The sequence below is a fragment of the Cryptomeria japonica genome, chromosome 10 (genome assembly GCF_030272615.1).
Source record: "Cryptomeria japonica chromosome 10, Sugi_1.0, whole genome shotgun sequence".
NCBI classification, from domain to species: domain Eukaryota; kingdom Viridiplantae; phylum Streptophyta; class Pinopsida; order Cupressales; family Cupressaceae; genus Cryptomeria; species Cryptomeria japonica.
In genome coordinates, this window is record NC_081414.1 from 282,572,544 (window position 1) to 282,594,369 (window position 21,826).

The 21,826-nt window shown below is 37.0% G+C and overlaps 1 protein-coding gene across 1 annotated transcript; it reads left to right on the top strand.

The window, feature by feature from the left end:
- The first annotated feature begins 837 nt into the window (after positions 1 to 837).
- Positions 838 to 1,242, top strand: LOC131858902 (uncharacterized). The gene has a single exon (XM_059212381.1). It carries the CDS (start codon positions 838 to 840, stop codon positions 1,240 to 1,242), a length of 405 nt encoding a protein of 134 aa, XP_059068364.1.
- Positions 1,243 to 21,826: the final 20,584 nt, after the last annotated feature.

A 21,826-nucleotide genomic window follows, 5' to 3' on the forward strand; every position in this document is an offset into this window, starting at 1 on the left:
AGCCATACTTGAGATGCCACCACCGAGGAATATCTGTCAGTTGAGAACTTTACAAGGGAAACTCCAATCTATCCGCCGCTTTATAGCACAACTGGCAGATAAGTGTCAACCATTTCAGCACCTGCTACATAAAATTGTTTCATTCAACTGGGATGACAAATGTGAACAAGCTTTTCAACAGATCAAAGAATACCTAATGTCACCACCAGTGTTAGTACCTCCAACAGATGACAAGCCTCTACTACTGTATATATCTACAACTGCTACAACACTGGGGGCACTGTTGGCTCAACATGACTCTGAAGGAAAAGAATGTGCAATATATTACATCAGTCATACCCTAGTGGGATATGAGATTAAGTACAGTACTATTGAGAGAGTGTGTCTTGCTATAGTTTTTGCCTCACAGAAACTGCGACATTACATGCTTACACACCAAACAAAGCTCATTGCAAAAATTGATCCACTTAAATATCTTCTGAGTAAAGCAGCTCTTATAGGACGACTGGTTAAATGGGTCATGATTCTTAGCGAGTTTGACATTGAGTATGTAGAAAGAAAATCAATCAAAGGACAAGCTATAGCTGATCAACTCGCTGATGCTCCTATCACAAATGATCATCCACTTGTTACACAGTTACCTGATGAATCAATCTTTAACATGGAATCTTCAAACCTTTGGACTTTATATTTTGATGGTTCCTTCACACATGGTGGCTCTGGCTCTGGAATTCTCTTTGTCACACAACAAGGGGATTGCATACCAAGGCTTATAAAATACATTTTCCTTGTACCAACAATATTGCAAAATATGAAGCATTACTTTCTGGGCTCTGTATGGCTGTACAATGGAAAATCTTAGATTTGCGTGTTCTTGGTGATTCCCAGTTAGTGATCAAAAAGGTTAATGATGATTATAAGACAAATGATGAAAAGCTTATGCCATACAAGAGAATGGTGGATGATTTCAAGGCTTACTTTACCACAATCACATTTGAGAAAATTCCTCGAGACAACAATAGAGCAGCTGATGCAATGGCTACAATCGCCTCCCTTGTAATAATGCCAAGTAATGCCGAATACTGTGAGTTCTTGGTTGAACCGCTCTTGGAGCCTGTCTACAATGTACCACAAACTCAAATGATATGCCTCATTGTTGGTCCTAATTCCCAGTGGTATGGAGATATTTATGCCTACTTACATGATAATACCTTACCTCTTGATCTATCCAACAAAGCTTGAAAAAACTTTTATTCGTCGAGCCGCCCGTTATGCCATTTTAGCTGACACCCTATATCGTCGGGGTCTTGATGGTACCTTACTTAGATGTCTTGAACATGACGAAGTCAACACTACCTTGTGAGAGGTGCATGAAGGTATATGTGGGGCGCATTCGAGTGGTCCTACCCTGGCTAAGAAACTCTTGCGTAATGGTTATTATTGGCCTACTATGGAGAAGGATGCTTATCAGTTTGTTAAAAAGTGTAAGCAATGCCAAATACATGGAGACTTGATACATGCACCAGCACAAGAATTGCAACCGCTTGTTACATCTTGGCCTTTTTGTCAGTGGGGACTCGACCTTGTGGGCAAAATCCATCCACCCTCATCCAATGGGCACAAATTCATCATCACTGCTACTGATTATTTCACAAAATGGATTGAAGATGTTCCTCTTACCCATATCACTGGAAAACAAATTGCCACCTTTATTTTGAATTACATCATATGTCAGTATGGTGTCCCCCTTTCCATCATTACTGATAACGGTCATCCCTTCAAGAACCAAGATGTCCATGAGCTTTGTGAGAAATTTCATATCCAACACCATTTCTCCACACCATACTATCCTCAAGGTAATGGCCAGGCTGAGGCCTCTAACAAAAACATCCTTAGAATCCTCAAAAAGATGGTCAATGAAGCTGGTCGTGATTGGCATATCTAATTGAACCCTGCCTTGTGGGCCTACCGCACGAGTGTCCGCACTCCCACAGGTGCCACTCCATACTCCCTTGTTTATGGTTCTGAAGCTATATTGCCCATTGAGGTCGAGATACCTTCCCTACGGGTCTCTTTGCATAACTTGATCAGTGATGAAGACTACAGAGTCTCCCACTTGCATGACTTAGAATTGTTGGATGAAAGAAGACAAACTACTTTTGATCACCTCAGAGCATATCAACAACGCATGTGTAGAAGTTACAACCACAGAGTCAGATCTCGCACATTTGAGGTTGGTGATCTTGTCCTTAAAGAAAATCCAAAGAACCAACAAGATAGAGAGAAAAGAGGCAAGTTTTAACCTAATTGGCTTGGTCCATATATTATCACTATTGTGTATGGATCAGGAGCATATCAACTAGCAACTCCTAAGGGTGAACCACTTGAAGATCCAATCAATAGCATTCACCTTTGTAGATTCTATTCTTGAGTATTTCAGAAATTTTTTCTTTAAAAGATCCTGAAAAAATACAAAAAACAATGAGAAAAAGACCCTGAAAAAATACAAAAAAATGAGAAAAAGATCCTGAAAAAAAAAAAAAAAAAAGTTCGTCCATTGGTGAAAACTTGGCAAACAGGCGCCTTGGGCAAGTACCATGGTGAAAACTGGGCAACCGGCACCATGTGTAAAGATTTGGCTCCTCTTTCCTTCAGTATTCTACTTGATCAATGCCTTATCCATATCTGCTCTCCCATTCCATGGTAGTCTTCCCCCCCCACCATAGCTTGTGGATTGTTTGCATACCCCGCGCAATACTTCTCATACATATTACGCTAGTCTTATCCCTCATTGGGGCATATTCTTAAACTTAGGAATGGGTTGGGATAGTCGATGTCTCACAGTCGGAGGAACTATCTTCTAAAATGTCCTGAAAAAATCTTTAAAATCATAAAATGTCCTAAAAAAAATCTTTAAAATCATAAAAAGTCTTGAAAAAATCTTAAAAATTATCAAATCTCCTGAAAAAACCCTAAAAACTAAAACATTCATAAAACCCTAAAAATCATAAAACTCCTAAAAACATGCAATAAACATTGCAATGACACAAACACTTCGGACAAGCATGCAACTTTGGAACTTCAACGGACTCATGACAAGACGACACTTAAATTGAGCAAACAGAACAACATCTGATCAACTTATACACCCGAACCCATCAATTGTGAACAAAAAAATCATTCAATGTGAAACATATTGTTTTCTTATTTTCTCTTTATTGTTTTTTATTTTCCTTTTTGGTGACATGTCTTTTATCTTTTCCGGGATGTCTCTGAGTAGAGATTTTATCTCCAGGATTTCTTTGACTAGAAAGGTGAGGATGGGGCATGTTCACTTGTTTGTTGCTTGTGGGATGTTCCTTAGGAATATGATGATACATCTTAGGACATGATCACTTAAGATCATTGAGGACATATTGGTTTGATACACACTAAGGCATTCCTTTACTGTCTGATATATTTTCTTTCACGTAATTGGTGTGACTGATTCATTTGGATCTAATTGATATCCAAATATTTTTTGCCTTTTTCTATAATAAGCTCGATGATGATACAAGCACTTAAAAAGCACAAGAATTCTCATCACCTTTCATATCCTCTTTCTCATCATTCTTCATAATCGTCACTTTTCTCTTCTCATCCTCCTTTTCATCTATCTTTTTCATCATCTTCTTCATTCTTCTTATTGCAGTGAGATCGATCAAACACTTTATCCAACTGATGCATGTCTTTGAATCTTTAATCTCTTTTTCAACCAACTTGCTTCGTGCCATCGCAATGCCCCTAGAGTCAATCAATCAATCAATCATTGGATCACCTTATCTTGTGCTAGCATCAATCCCTATCAACTTAATCAACTCAATCAGCTTAATTAGCTTATCAGCCTGGCTATACTGTTCATTTCCATCAATTGTTTAGTTACGCCTCATCAACTGTACATTTCCATCAAATGTACATCTCAATCTCATTACTTGCGCAACATCAATCATCCAATCTTCTCTCCCGTGATCTATCGAGAGATCAATCCCCATCATTCTGTTTGATCAATCTCTTGAGGGGGCATAACCAATCAATCATCACCCTTACCAAGACACCTATGGGGCATATATCAGTTGATTATTTTCTTTGAAACAAAGCGACACGCTGCATTGTCTCAAAGAGGGGCAAAATGTAGACACATAAAAATTTCCATTAATTTGTCTGCATTTAATTTCAAATTTCTCTGAACATCGAGTGAGTCATTATTACACTATTATTTCTCAATAATTCATTATTCATAATTCCCATCTTTTATTATATTATTATTATTAATATCTTACCATTTATCCATTAAATTTATTAAATAAAATATTTTATCATATTCATTTATATGCCTTCATGCATTCATCTTATATACATTTATCTATTTATTTAATAAAACCCTTAAATATCCCCTCCTACCACTTACCATTTCCCATTTACCACTCATCTTCCCTATACCACTCATTTTGCATTATCCCATATTCATCCCACAACATGAACTCGCCCGGAGAAAATCTATTTAAACAAGCCCCTCTCTCTTATTTGAGCATCTCATCTTTATGCATCGAACTTATGTCAGTTTGTGTTCTTCAACATCTTGGCACTTCATTTTCTTTAGCTTCCTTTGCATCAATCATCTTGAATCTCCAAAAAACAATAGCTTCTTGTGTGTGCTTCTGAGAGGAATATTATCTACATAAGATCTTGGTTTAAGGAGTGTAATGGAGTGGATTATGTAACAAGCATGTGTGTTCCTTTGTTTATTTTGGCTTTGTGTGTGTGTGTTTTGCAGGTACTTCATTGTTGGATGTTGGAAGAAGCTAAATCCATGATTTAGTTTCCTATTTCCTCCATCTACAGTAGGAAGCTTTATTAGGCAAGGTCACACCAGGAATGAAATCAATTTGATGACTAATTTCTCTGATGGGAGGCAAGTTATCAGGCATGTCTTTGGCCACAAGTCCCTTATATCTATCCAACATGTCTTGCACTTCCCTAGGAATCTCTCCTTTCTCACCATTTCCTTGCTTGGACTCATCTTTTGGGTATAAAACTAAACGATGGCCTTGGGTCTCTTCTTGTTTGAGGAATTCCAAAAACTGTTTTCCACTAAGCAACATGTCATGTCGACTAACAATCTTCTCTTCCCCTTGATGAGGTAAACGATCCATCCTAAACTATCTACCATTCCTGGTAATCACATACACATTTTTCTCACCATCATGTTGTGCGTTGACATCATACTACCAAGGGCGAGCTAACAATAGGTGACAAGCATCCATAGGAAGGATATCACACAAGATCCTATCCTTATAGTCCCCCATTTCAAAATCTACCCAAGTTTGTTCATCTACTACTCCATGATGCCCCATGTTAAGCCAGGATACTCTATAAGGACTCACATGTGGTAACCTTTTCAATTTTTAACTTCTCTACCATTTCTAAAGCAACAATATTCTTTGTGGATCCAGTATCAACAATCACTTTGCAAACCTTACCATGAGACTTACAAGTAGTTTTGAAGAGTGACTTTCTTTGTTGGGGCTCTTTGTCTTGGGGTACCTTCAGCAACGTCCTCTTTAGCATAAGGATTTCTCCATCCAAGATGGGACTTGCATTCCCCATGGGTGAATTGACACTTTTTCCATCATCTTCTTGCACAAGTTGAGTCCTTCTTTCCGGTCCATGTGAGCTAGAATATTTCTCTGGGCATCTACTCATAGTGTGACCCACTTGGTTGCAATTGTAACATTTACCAGTGAAAACACCAGGTCCTCTGCCTTGGTTTCCTTTCCTACCCCTTCCAAATGGTCTTCTTCCTCCTCTAAATCCTCCATTCTTGTTATTGAACTCTCCATTGGACTCTTGCTGGTTAGAATCATGATTTTTAAAAGGGTTATTCCTTCCTCCATAGCCACCTCTACCTCTGAAATTTCTGCCACCTCTTCCTCTATTATTTTGTTCTCCTCTCCTCTTTATCTTATCTTCCACCCTCAATTCCAACTGGAAGAATTTGTGCATAGTGTCTGGAGCCATGATGTTGATCTCATCTTGGATATTTTGCCTTAACCCATTCAAGTATCTAGCCACCTTTACCGGTTCTTCTTCAAGCTTCTTGGACCTAAGGCCTAGCTTATGAAATTCCTCGGTATATGCATTCACATCCAACTCCCTTTGTCTAAGATTTTGCAACTTATTATACATCTGAACCTCATAGTCTATTGGTAGGAATTGGTCTTTGATTTTGTTCTTCATCCTCTCCCAAGAGGATATCTTCTTCTTCCCTATGTTCACCCTTTCTTCCTGCAGCACCGTCCACCACAACAAGGCAGACCCCTTGAGTCTAGACTTTTCCAAACTCACTCTTTTCTCCTCTGGGACCTCTTTGTACTCAAAGTGGTTATTGAGTGCTTCTATCCATTCAAGCACCTCTTCTCCATTCAGGCTACCGCTATAGATAGGTAGACTTTCCACATTATCCCTATTTACTGATTTCAGGGTATCCAAGAACATCTTTTGATTAAGTGCCATATTCTGAGGAATGGCCTCCTACTCCTCATTCTCCTCTTCTGATTCATCATCACAAGTTTTGTCCTTTCCCTTGGACTGTCTGGTCTCTTTAAGTTTCTCTTCAAGCAACTCCTCTACCATCTTCTTGATGGCCTCTAGGTTCATTGCCTTAGGAGGAATTGTAGCAACCTCTTCACAAAATTTTGAGTCTAACATACACTATTCCACCCTTGTTATAGCTCTAATACCAATATGATGCAGAGGGTTTGGGATGTTATATCAATTTCTTGGTTTTTACTCAAAAAGGGTCTCCACTTGGTATCACCCAATGGACCAATGTCTTTAACCTTATCAAGGTTTCTAGAGCTTTCCCTAGATCCTTCTCAAGGATCTCTTCACTTAGGAAAACTCACAATTGACAAGGAGTCTCCTACCCCTAAGGTTCCAACCCTTCAACCAAGGACACCTAACAACCCCAAACCCCAAGCAACAAGATATTTACACAAAAGGTGGAATCTAACCTATGTGAGTGTTTACACATGTGTTATATGGTAATTTCATTGATCTTGACCCCTTATATGGGTGTTTAATAGTCCTTTGTATCTTTTCCCCTTTTGGACCTAGGAAATAGAGCTACAAGCAATTAGCCCTCCATTCGGACTTTTCTTGATTTTTCTCACAGCCTACCTAAACAACCCCCTAAATAAATTTGATATTAAAATACCCTTTTGGTCATTCTACAAGATTCCAAACTTCTGCATCTGGGTTTTGAGTACAGATGGTCAAACCCTATTGACCCTATTTAGCCTCTTCTAGCCAGTATTAGGGTTTAAGCTCTCAAAAGCTTCACCAGTCACAAAGGAATGAAAGTATAACACTTTCCAAGGGTTTTCACTTGTTTAAGGTTCCTTCTCATGCTAATTTTTACCATCCTTCAATCTGTTGTTCAAGGTTTCCACCCTCTTTTCCTACTGCACAGGCTTGCCACATGAGCGATGTCAAGCCTAGGGTATCATCTTAGTAAAGACAAATGGCACTTCCTATCTCCAAAACCACTAGGAACATCTAGTAGACATTTCAAATCAACATCCTCCTAGGTTTCAGGTTGATCCCATAGAGAGATGTTGATTTGTGTCACTATTTGCATCCAAACCTTGGTTTTGAGGGTTTTATCAGGTCAGTGGGATAGAAAATTCAGTTTCTTCCAAACCTGAAGGCTTCAAGACCTCAAATCAACTCCAAATGGATGGTGAACCTTTGATAAAACTTTCCAAATGTTTAATTCATGCACATCATTCACAGGGAATTATGCAAGAACAAAAAACTCAAGAAGAATGCAGGAAATCACAATAACCGTTTGCTTCGAAGATAAGAAATCCATTCAATACCATCTCTCTAACCAGTAGGAATCATTCCTCTAGGCTTATATCATTCCAAGAAAATCCTCCAACTACCTCCAATGCATACAATCAATCAACTAACCGTTGGGATGACCATATTTCAAAATCTTGCAAGAAAAGTTGCATAAGACAATAATGCAACTTTGCAACTTTTGTCAACTTTCTACAATTCGGTCTTGCCTTCACACCAAAGGTCAAGAATGAACATACCACACATTGCAGACCCCTAAACACCAAAAATACATATAAAATTCCCATACAAGGCCTTTGACCCAGTTGACACACCTTGGGGCCTTAAGGCTTATTACATTGTGTAGACCTAATCAATAGGCCTTCAAATACACACATTGCACATTCTATTCCTAAGCATAACCATGAATCAAAATTATGTAGACACATTTCAAAATGAATTAGACACATTTCCTAGTGCCTTTTCACCACGGTCTCTTCTCTGGGTTGTCTCCACGGCTTCCAATCGAGCTAATATACCTCGCAACATCTCCATCACAATAGGGTCTGCGTTCACATGTGCTCCACCATTCCTAGCTCCTCTTTGTGCCATCGTTCACATCGATCCTCTGCAGCTACAGGTTGGATCCACAGTCTACCACCCTACAACAAAAATCTCGGGACACGCAACTTCCGAAACAAAAACTCACTCTGATACCACTTGAAGCAATCACCAGTTAGGAGGAACCTCAAAGAGATCTATCCGGACTGGTCAGCAAGATTAAACACAACGAAAACACAAAGATATGATGGAGGCAATACATAACAAATTATTTTATAACATGAAAACTAATTAAACGAACCAGTAACAACCAGGTTGTAGTATAACCGGCTCACGGGCCTGTTAAAACATGCTCAAAGTACATAATAGACCACAACTGAGACCTTCAATCTTAAGATCTATCTTCTACACTCAGACTAGCTACTTGATTCTTTGATTGATTCCATTCTAATGAGAAATTACAATTATATATACAATCCAAGGGATTCGGTAGGCCCAAAAAGGGATCAAAACCTAAAGAATAGGACCTAACATGTAAAACCAACGAGGTTGGCCTCCGCCAAGAGATTCCTCCATAAAATCAAAAGGATGAAGTGTAGATCATGGGAAAAGGTCGGCCACATGCCAAGGAGCATTGAAATAAATGCCCAAGGCTCTGCAAGATTTGAAAGGGGTTTTGGTAGATCACCAAAATAGGTTCAGGCAACCGGTAACAAGAAATTGTCAAGGAAACCGATAGCGATATCTTGCCGAAAAATGATCCAAGTCCGATGCGGTCTAGAAATAAGAAAGATGATCAAGTCTTCAAGTAGAATCCAACTCCATAGGATCCGGTGAGCCAAAACAGGGACACACAGAAAGAAATGTTGAAACTGCAAATGGAAAGCAAAACAGAAAGAAAATGTTTTTGGTTGATGCAAGATTGCAATGAATCGGGGATGCTCCTGCATCAATATATGGTTGATGTTGATTGTCGATCCACTCGAGATGCTCTGAACCAGGGATGCTCCTACAAATTTATGAGCATAGGCTCATAAGATGGGGTTAACTAATAAAACTACTCTTCTAGTTTGTAAACAATCTACAATAGACCATATTATTGCTTCAGGTACATCATAACTCTTCTTTCTTCACCTCTTCTACCACTTATCTAGGACCCTTGCCAAACTCCTCCACCAAGCATGTCCTCTTATCCTCTTGCCTCTCGTGGACTCATGTCCACTGTAGTCTGTTCTCCTTTACCAAAGGTTCTCTCTTCTTCTCCTCCAAATAATTTCTACTCTCCTCTCCTTCTTTATGGGATCTTACTCATCACAAAACCCACCAATGTCCAACAACATCCTCAACACGCTCTATACGCAAACGCTCAACACCCATATACAAATCTGCAATTGCATCCCCTCTTACTTTCAACCTTATAAATAAAGGCAAATTTAATTTTATATTTTACATTATACTCTTCCACCGCTCTAACATTCACTTCATGCTCATCTTCATCATCTACAGCCTTTTCACATTTCATCATTGCATTCATATCTTTGTTATACTCTTCAGCATCCATTGCTGCAATTTTCTTTTCTTGTGCACTAAACAACTATTTAGTTCTTTCAACCTCCTCTCTAAGCAATGCACCATCCTCTTTTGGTCCTTGTTCAAATAACAGGCCCTCATTAACCTCTTCCTTCTTATCTACCTCTTCATTCACTAACTCAACCTATGAGGTATTTTCTCCTCCATCACATCCTCAACTTTCATTAACCAACTCACACTTCTCCATGATTGTGTTCTCTTTTCTCTTTTCATTCATGTGGGTTCCTATGGCATCTTTCTTCTTATAACAATAGCTATCCTTTTTCAATGGGAATCTCCAAATCCCATAGCTCTCTTCCCAATATCTCTCCAAAAATGAAACAAGAACATATCTTTGTTGGAAGTATGCGTTGATGTGTTGCTCTAGTTGTCAATGATTTCAAACTTGTTGTTCCGGATTGGTCCAAAATGTTTGTGGTGCAGAGTAATCTTGTTCTGTTGTTGGTGTTGCAGTTGTTCCATTGGTTGTTTTGGATGTGTTTGGGTTTGAAATCTATTGATAATGTTGAGTGTTGTAGTTATCTTCATTGGATATAGTTTCGGTATTACGGATATGATGGTTTTGTGGTTTGGTAACATCTTTTTGTTCAACAGGTGTTATTGCATTGATCATTGCTGGTTGTAAGATTCTATGTTAGATCTATCCTTTGGTGTGGATATGATTTTTCAAAGCATGTTTGATATGTTATGGGTCTCACTATAGTGTGTGGAGATCCAGATTTGAGTTATTTCCATTGGAGAGTATGTGTTGACTATTAATCTTATATGGATGTGTAGCATGTGGATATACTATTGGTTATGTTCTGGTTATTGTAGATCAGTGAATTGATCTTTAGAAGTTGTGTTTTGGTCCCCTCTTTCTCCTAGAGTGGATCAATGTGTGTATTTTTTGTTCAAAAGTGTATTTTGATCCAGGGTGACTTGGTTTAAGCTTTGATGATCTAACTTGTATATAAGGTTGTGTATGATTGAGTTGTGTAGAGGCAAGAGACGAAAGTGTAATGAATATAGATGCAAGGATAATAGTGAGGTTCGATAAAGAGAAGAAGAAGAGTTGTGTTTGAATGATATGCAAGTTGTGTTGAGACTGTGATAGAGATTCAGGATACAATGTTGGCATATAAGGTTAGAGTTGTGTGTTGATGTTAGTCACTTGATGCAGAGTTCAAGGATATCTTCATGATCAGGATATCCTTCTTTTCATATCATTTTTGTATCTTGCCCTAAGTCTAGTTAGCTTTAGGTTTTGCAAGTCCTCTTTGTATCTTACTCCATGAGCAGTTAGCCTTGGTGTACAAGTCTGGACCAGTGAGTTTTTTTCTCTTTAATCTGATATATATAGTGGACATATTTTGTGGGCAGGTCCTCACCATGATTTCTCCCTATTTGGGTTTTCCATGTTTAAATCTTGGTGTTCATGTGTTGGATGTGTATTATTGATTATTTGTTTATGTGTTGCTTTTATTTTTTATTTTGTACTAATTCACACCCTCTCAGTTTTGCCTTAGGTTCAACAATTGGTATCGGCGAAAGGTTCCTCTTGAGTAAGCTTAACCACTTGAGGTAGATCTGGTATGGCGTAGGAAAAGCATTACAAAGTTCCTATATTTGATGGTACAAATTTTCTATAATTGAAGGAGAGAATGGATTTACATTTGAAGATATTGCAGAATGGAATTTGGGAAATCATTTAGAATAGATAGACACCTCTGTAGGGTGGTTCTTAGACAACAGATGAGATAAAGTTGAAGGAGACTAATGCGAAGGCTACAACTATAATTTTCAATTGTATAAGTGATTTAGTGTTTGTAAGAGTAAAAATATTGAAGGAATCAAAAGTTGTGTTTGGCATATGAAGGAGATCCAAAGACAAAGCAGGCTAGACTAATGAATTTGAAGTAGAAGTATGAGTACTGAGAATGTTGGAAGATGAGAGTGTTGAGAACTTTATTCATAGAGTGATTGATCTTGTTGATGAAATTAGAGGTGTCGGTGGAAATTTAGAGGAATGTGTTGTTGTGCCTCAGATTTTGTTGTCATTGCCTAAATCTTACAAGCCATAGAGATGTGCTATACAAGAAAGTAATTATTTGAGTAAGTATACTATTGGTCATCTTTTTAGTACCTTAACGGACTATGATTTTAGAAATGGAGCAAGAGAAGAGACAAAAGAAAGAAGCAACATTTAATGTTTCAAGGCTTGATGATCCAGAAAGTAGTGGAGATCTAGATGAAGCTGAAGCAAGCTTTGTGAGAAGATTGCAGTGAGGCACTAGAAAATACAAAGGTATGTTACCCCTGAAATATTTTTCTTGTCGTAGAATTGGACATTATGCCTCTAATTGCACTTACAAAGAATATTATAAGAGACTTAATGATGATGAGAAGAAGAACAAGTTTAATAGAAGAGAGATAAAGGGGTTGTGTTCTTTTGAGAAGCATATGTTAGAAGATGAAGATGATGATTCGAATGAAAAATCCCTATTTTTGGAAATTGAGGAGAAACTAGAAGAGAAGAAATCAGTTAATATTTCATTGCATGCTAAGATAGAACCGAGTACATGGATTATAGACTCTCGGTGTCCAAATCATATGACCTACGATAAAGAAAGGTTTATTAATCTCAAGAAGTATGATGGAGGATCAATGAAGTTTTCTAGAGAAGATGGTGTAGCTATTCAAGGTATTATAATCATTGCTATTGATGGTAAGGATAAGACTAATGATGTTTATTATGTTGAATGATTAAGACAGTTTGTTAAGTGTTAATCAGATGTGTAGAAAAGGATATGGAGTTTTGTTTAGTATCACTGAATGTGTAATTAGAAAGGAGAAGATTGATAAAAGAGTTGTGGAAGGAATTAGAATGGGTGGAAATGTATATTATATCAAGGATAAAAAGAAAGTAAATGTTTTATAGCACAAAAGGTTGATATTGTTCCATTCGTTCTAGAGAAGACAAGTGATCTAGAAGAAAGAAAAGAGAAGGAAATAAATGATGAAGAAGAAGAACAAGAAGAAGAAGAGGAGAATTCAAAGAAAGTTCCTACTAAGTATGTTCAGATGCATCATTCAAAGAATCAAGTAATTGGGGATAAGACAAAAGGTTTTTAGACAAGAAGAAAGATTCTAGAAGCTCAAGATCAAGCTAATTATTGTTTTCTATCTATGATAGAGCTAAAGACTTATGAGGAAGCAAGCAAAGATGAGAGTTGGGTAAAAGCAATGGAAGAAGAACTAAATTAGATTCAAAAAAATAAGACTTGGGAGTTGGTACCTAAACTGGTGGACAATAATGTAATAGGAATGAAGTGGATATTCAGGAATAAGTTAAATGAGCAAGGATAGGTGACAAGGAATAAAGAAACATTGGTATGTAAATGATATTCTCAAGTGGAAGGCATAGAATTTGAAGAAACTTTTGCTCTGGTAGCAAGGATAGAAGCTATTCACATGTTTTTTGCATTTTTTCCTTACAAGAACATTAAAGTTTATCAGATGGATGTCAAATCAACATTTTTGAATGGAGATCTAGAGGAAGTTTACATTGAGCAATCAGATAGATTTAGATTGATAAAACATATGGATATGATGTGCAGACGGAAGAAGGCATTGTATGGACTTAAACAGGCACCTGGAGCCTAGTATGCAAGATTGGACATGTATTTTCTTTAACAAAATTTTAGGAAAGGTACATGTAGCATCCTAAATTTGCACCCTTTGCAATTTTGACTGCATTTGGGGCCCTCATATTAGTGTTCTCATCCTCGTGCTTGATCAGGACCTATTTGTGTCTCCATCATGCAATAAACATCATACTTTCATCATGTATCTTGCTAGGATCCCTTAACCCTAGTCCAGTTTGGGGTAGGACCAACTCATGGTGCCTTGGTCCTCACTAGGACCATGGCACCATCCCATGGTCTTCCCTAATTGGGGCCTAATTTGGACCCTAGGCCCCATCTCAAATTTGAGAAGGAAACCTTGCTCCATGTCGGCCTATATCAAAAAATTAATATGTTTGACGACATACAAGTATATAAGGAGGTCTTCCCCTCTCATCTGTGCATAAGGTAGATAAACAAGAATAATAGGGATAAGGCAAGAAGACTACATTTAAGTAATCAATCATCCAAGCATCGAAGCATTCATCATCAAGCATCTCTACAGGTCTTCAAGGCAACATATTCTTCATTCAACAATTGTGGAGCAACATTACATCAATCATTTGCAAGCATTTGTGTGTGTTAGGGTTTTGTCATGTTCATGCCATTTCATACAACATGTGTGATAATGTTTAAGAAGCAAATCATCATCATCATTCATTGCAAATCTGAAGGTATACCTTTCCATCATTTATTTCAAGAATTTGGAATATTTCATTCAAGGTTGATTCCTCAACCAAGGTTTGACTTAGGCAAACCCCTATTCCCATCCTTTTTTTTTCCTTTCTTTCAGTGTGCAGGAAACAGGTGTGCAATTGTACTTTCGGAAATAAGCTTCAGACACAGAGACAAAAAAACCCTTTTTGACATGCAGAAAATTCGGAGGACCAAGATGCAGCACCACAGTCCCTTCTTTTTTTGGGCATTTTCGTAGGGCAGATCCAAATCATCTCATATTTCTCAGATCCAGGTGCACGACTAAATCCTAAACCTACAACTCAATATTTTTTTCATTTTTGTCTTCAATTTCAACACTTGACCCTAAATCAGCATTCACAACTTACAAAAGAGGGAAAAACACATCATAATCAATCAATCCACTTAGTATTCTGAAATTCTCAAATGATTTGTGATTGAATCTAGTGGATTCCTCCCCTCTTTTGAATGTAAATGAATCCCCTCTAAAAGTGAAAATTGATTTGGTGATTTCTCCTTCCATGTTGCAAATTGCCAAATCAAATTTTCCCCTTTACATTTTGGTGAACCCAACTCCTTACACCATTAATTCTATTTTTTGTCTTTAGATCTGAGTGTATGCAATTTAAATTTTAAATTTTCATTTACAAGTTTGATTTCCTTACAATTTTTAATTATTTAGAGGTTATTTTCACTAAAACCCTAATTTTTAAATTCAAAAGTGACCTTGTGAATTGCTTAATTTGGGTTAATTATTTCAGATCTGAGTATTTCTGCAATTTCAAAATTCAAACTTTCATCTACAAGTTAAATTTCACAATTAAATTTTAAAATTAAGTGGTTAATTTCAAAAACCCTAATTTTTAAATTTTTAATAATTGAGCTTGTGGGTTCGTTTAAATTTTGAATTTCCCTCTTCAAATTTGGTAGTTAATTTCAATACAAATTCAAAATTGCGATCTTGGGTCAAATTTCAAATTTAATTTTTAAAATTAAGAGGTTATTCAACAAAACCCTAAATTCAAATTTAAATTTTTATTTTGTAAATTCAAAGCTTCTAGAGCATAATTTTAAATTTAAATTAAGAGGTTATTTTCAAAATCCCTAATTATAAATTTAAATTTCCTAGGACATTGCATAAATTTTCAAAAGAAAACTGCATTGAAATTCTCAAATTCAAATCTTAAGAAAAAAATCAATCAAATTTGAATAAATTAAGAGGTTTTATCTACAAAATCCTAATTTATTTTGATATTCATCATGGCAATTAATGGATTGGACTTATTTTCTATTTCACATATGATTACATTTATTTTTATGTACATTTATTACAATCATGTGTTGGATAATGGCTTCTTCCACTTCATGTTACTTTTTTTCATTCATAGCACTTGGACATATTGCATTTTTAGGGTTTCCAAGTTGCTTCATTTTCATCAATTGATATCAAAGCTTGCATTTATCATATATGTTATGTTATGGTGATGTTTTTATGCAAATGAATTTCATGTGTACATCACCTAAATGCTTTTGAAGATCCTAATCCTAGAGATGTTAAAGGAAAACCTAACACTTGTAGCTCTCCTAGGGTCTGGATATCTAATGTGAATGCAAAATGAGCTAATACTCCTATCAATGATCGCTCTAATGGAGAGTGAGCATTGAAGATAAATATGGCCCCATCTTCTTCTCATACACATACCTTTGTGCAAGGGGGACAAGATCAAAATATTGGTGTTTCCATCTCTCTAGATCCTCCTTATTCTTCTAGAGCCTATCTTAAACATCAAAACATTTGCAGAGAAAATGATGTCATGCATTTCATTCATGATCTCTCTTCCCACATAACATTAAGAAAATATGAGGCCTTCGATGACGAGTACCTTCCTTCCCAATCTACCAAAGAGGATATGCATGATGAAAGAAAGGAAGAATCTCCTTCTCAAGATATTCCTTCTTCATCTACTAATCCTTTTGTTCCCTCTAAACATTCTTACACTATAAACTTCAAAGAAATTTATTACAATGTTCCTCTACCTTCTCAATTAAAACACTCTTATAGGAGTAGCTTTAACATAATATCAAAACAAGATTTTAGAGGACAAGGACTTGGAAAATTTGAACAAGGAATTCAAGTCCCTATAAACCCTCCTACACAAATCACTACATAAGGCCTAGGAAATCATTATAAATATCCTATGGATGACCTCATTAGGATTAAAGAATTCAAAAATTATCTTGCAAGACAAAAATCCATTTGTTCCCACAAAAGAGATTCTTGTTCAAAAACTCCTCTTTGCTCATTTCATCAAACTCGTGATCATCATGCCAACGATTGTCCTGATTTTCAAAATTCAAGAAAAGAACTTATTGATATTGGCAAAGTTAGAATCATTGATGACAACCCTTCTTCTTCTAATAATAACAGTTGTCCTGAATCTCTAAAGAATAAAACTATACTCATTGATGATCAAGAAAGATTAGCAACTAAAATCTTTTGGAAATTGAAGTATGACAAGAATATTGTTTTTCTTTTTGTGAAGTTTAGCAATAAACATAAAGAAGGAAATGGATATTGTCTTTTTCATCATGGTGGTTCTCATTCTCTTGGAAAGTGTAAATAATTTAAGGAATTTGTTCAAGAACAATATGATCATGCTCATGTATGTCTTTCAACAGATCTTTCTCTCTTTCTAGGTGAAAAGGTAGTGCCTTAGCACTCCTTCCATCCTCATGTTGCTCCTCACCCTATGACATAAGAAGTTAACGTAATTGGGGGCTCTTTTTCATTAGAGGTGGTTCTTTTTAAACTTCAAACATATTGGGGTAGCAACATGCTCCTCTTTTATTTCTATCTAATCTCTTACCTTTTCACCATTTCCTTTTATGGATTTCATTATTCATAAATTGATGTCCTGTATTGCATGGAATTATCCTTCAATAGAGCACACATTTGTTCCTTAGTTAGGACCTATTCTTTTCTTAAAATAGTACATCTTTTATTAGTATCTCTCTTTAGTGAGGTATTGTGATCTCTCTTCTATCTCATTCTTTCTCTTTGAAGATATTACCTCTTCTTTTGTGTTGCATTATTCATTATGTGATGTCCTTTCTTTCATAGGATTATCCTTCATGCGAGTACATGTTTGTTCCTTGGTTGGGATTTGTTCCTTATTTGAAACATCGCATCTCTTATGAATAACCTCTCTTTAGAAGATGTGTAGTTCTTCTCCTTATTCTCTTGCTTGGGGGGAAAGGATGGATTTTTTACTCTCTCTCTTTCTATCTAATGTATCACTATTCCCTTTAGGGGTTGCATTTTTCATGTGTTGATATCCTTTCTTGCAATGGTATGTCTACTATGATTAATTCCTCCTTAGGGGAATATGTGATCTTTCTTTCTTTCTCTCTCATTCTCCCTCTTTGAAGATTACCTCTTCTTTTGAGTTACATTTTACAAAAACTAATGTCTTTTCTTGCATTGGATATTTATTCATGTGAGTATATTTCATATTTTCTTATGCCTAATCTCTCCTTAGAAAATTGTGTAATTCTTCTCATTGTCCTTACATTTGGGGGGCAATGATTTCTTTGTTGAGTGGTGTTTGTTTCATGATTTGGTGTCATTCCTTGTGTAAAGTTGTTGTTTGGTCAAGGATTCTCTCTTATATAAGAGGTGTAAGTCCTTGGCTACAACCTCTTCTTCACTTGTCAATGCACGTCTATCATAAACTGACCCCTCACATTGGGTCAAAAGTGTGGCATCCTACATCAAGAATCCCTTTCACCTAGCAATAGGAGGAAGGTAGCATGCTTGTTCTCCTTCTTTTCTTTTCGTAGAAGATGTTATATTTTTTCAAGATAACTCCTCTTGGACATAGATGTCTTTTGAGCAAATATATCTTCGCCTCCAAGGATCTCCTTTACACTTGTTGCAAGATATCTATTTGTCAACTATCTTATCCCTACTCGAAGATTATTCCCTCGCTAGCTTGGATTTATGACATTGTTGCATAGAGGATATCTCCTTGGTGTTGAAGTTTGGTATCCTTGTTTCTAGCTTCCTTAAGACATCAACATAAGGCTATGTTGATATCTTAAGGGGGGTCGGGGCACCCATATTTCTCCCTTTGTACCATATTGTATTATACTTTTTGCATATTATTCTTGCATGTCTTAAATAGGGTGTTCATTCTCGAAACTAGATCAAAACTCTTACACGAGATGCTTCATGCCCAAAACCATATGCAACATTTGATATATTTCTTAGATGGGGAAACACATCACCGAAGGTATAGAAAAACTCTTACATGGGATATCCTCAAAACCAGGCATGTATCTATTTCAATTTAGTTTATACATTCTTGAAACTAGAGAAAAAATGTTAAATGAGATGTTTCTAAAGTTTGCACATTCGCCCCTTAGCATTAGCACACACATTTACACACACATTTGGCCCTTGGTATTTGTATTTACATTACATGTCTTAAACAGGTTGAAGCACACTCAAAACAAGAGGAAACAAACTCTTAAATAGGGTGCTAGATACACTTGAAACCAGACATCACTTGCACACACGCATGAGGATGAGTGGAACTAGCGGAATATGTCTAGACTATTCCTACTCTCCTTCCCAACATAGATAACCTAGATGCAAACTTCTAAGGGTGAGGCATCTATGTTCTTTTTCATCATTCTTCTCATGGATCACCTGGATAAACACATCTAGTGTGTATTCATGCTCTCTCTTCTTCCTCTCATGAACTCATAGTTTTTGTAACGTCATAAATTGTACGCACTTGCTAAAGCAGTACAATTTAACACCTAGTTTAGCACCCGCCTTGGCGCAGTTGCATTTTGCATTGCATTTCCCCTTTAGCACTTAATTAATCAAATTAATTAGGTCTAAAGGTTCTATTTCATCATTTTCCACATCATAAAGTCAGGCCCTTTCATTAAAGCGTGCCCCTTTCATTTTATTCTTCCAATACACTACTTAATCAAAAACCCTAATTAGGCCCTATTCTAAGCTTGGGGGCTTGATTTCGGGGGTCAAAACATCTCGAAATCACCTGTAACTTCAGGATTCTCTCTAAAATCATCATATCTGACGGCCCTGAAAATTTGGTGAAAAGTTGTCGGGACCATGGCGCCCGGAGTGCACACGGTCTCGGACATTTTTCCTGAAATTTTAGGAGCGCGATCCAATCATAAAATAAAGCTTAACCCCAAGAAATTGGTGGGATATTCAATCTCTAGGTCGGCCAAAAGACGAAATTACGACCTAGGGTTTCATACATAAGAGCTCTCTTTCTTCATTTGAAGGGATCGAAATTTTGTTTTTAGGAACCTCATATGCAGCGAAAGAGTAGATCTTTGAAGACTTCAACAATTTTCAACATCCCTCTATCAAGCATTTATCAATTCCATTCATTCATTTAGGGCTTGGAAGACATTGAAGAACAATAGGAGATCACCGACTGAAGATTGGCTTGTACCCCTCCCTTGGGGGTTGGGTATGGTTTCATGTTGTTTTCATGTCTTTGCATAAGCTTCAATATATCATTTATTCATGCTTTAGATCACTTTGCATCTTGATTTAGAGCATTTACATTATCATTAACAAGCAATTAGGGTTTACTTTCTAGGTTGCTCTAGTTTGCTTACTTGCATTTTAGATCATGCACACACACAAGGTCTGCACACACATTACTTTTACAATACAACTTGGCTATTCGTGGAGATGGAAATCACCGAAGTGGGGGTTTGACTAAGGCAAAACCCTATATAGCCACCCAAACATCCTTTTCAGATATAAGTGCAGGTTTCGAGACTCGGACGATGCCGCAGGTTGCAGATCCGGAAGAAGCAGGTCGAGACAGCACCCCACACCAAATTGCAGAGCAGAACACCAGGACAGGGGCGTGGGGCGCCCTAGTCTTACCAGGACAGGGGCACTGGGCACCCTGGTCCCTAAGACAGAGGCGCTGGGCGCCCTGGTCCTCTTGACAGACAGCATTTCAGACAGTTTCCAAAGTGCAAAACAGCAGTTTCAGGTGCAGTTTCAAGTGCAGAATTAGGACAGTGGCGCCCGCGCCCCCGTCCCGAACATTTTCAGTCAGATTTTGACTCCGGGTATGCATCTACATTCTTATTTTGTCCTTGTGTTTTCAGCTTTCCATTGTTTAAGTTCAATTCTGCAATCTTATCATTAGTTCATACTTGCATTTTAGGGTTAGGAATTGAACTTGCATAATCTTACCTTTCAATTACAACAAAGGAATAGAAATCCTAATAGGTAGCCCGTGGCTCTCTCTTTCACAAAAAGAAGTAGCCAATTGTGTGATACCTCTAGGCTCTTTCATATTCCGTAATGTGTGACAAAAGGTAGGATTAGGGCATGATAACCTAGTCTCGCTTTTTCCCCCACACATTTTTGGTGAACCTGACGTGAATCTATCATTGCTTCTTCTTGCATTGCATTTGTTAGATCTAGATCTAGATTTAGTGTGTTTTCATTTCATTTTTATTTTTAAAAAAAAAAAAAAGAGTGTGTTTCTTTGCATTGTGTGTTTAAATTTCATGCAATTTTTATTTCAAAATGTCCGACTTTTATTTGCAAAATGTTCATGCTTATGATGATTATTATGAGTATAGCCAAGATGAATTAGATGAAGCTTTAGATGAGTTTTTGAACCCTAAAGATGCCAAACCTTCATTTTACCAAAAACTCATAAACCTTGTTACTATGCCATTTCGTTGTGATGAGAAAGATAAGTTGAATGAGTCCTCTCAAGGGTACATTCCTATCAACTCTTCCACTAAATCTAGTAACATGGTTGTTTTCAACAATCCCCTCTATGAGGAGATGTCTCCTTTTGAATCAAAAGATAAACCTTTCAATAGATATGATCATGCTTTGTTGGATGATGCTCTTGATGACTTTGTGGCTTTATCGAAATCTCTAAACAAAAACAAAACTTCTAAATTGGTTAACATGATAAACTTGAATGAGCATAAAAAGCCTCTCTTTGAAGTCCAAGGTAATTATCCTTCTCCCACCTTTCAAGGTCCTAAATCACCTCTCCTTACTGTCCAAGGAGGGTATGATCATGATTCCTTTCGTACTCCGAATAAACCAATCATCATTGTGCAAGGAAGAAAACCTATAAGTCCTTATAGTTATGCCAAGCAAATAACTAGAGAGAGTTATCATGCGGTTGCCCATACTTATCATACCAGAAATAATAGGCAGCCTAGCCCTCCTCCTGTTATTCCAGTTTCTCTTCCGAATCTTCAACCAATTCTTCCACAAGCTCCGCATATTTCACAAGTTCTTAGTAAGGAATATGATCTCATAGAACAACTTAAAGCTACCCCTGCTAAGATATCCCTTTGGGATTTGATTCAAACTTCTTCCGCTCATCATGGAA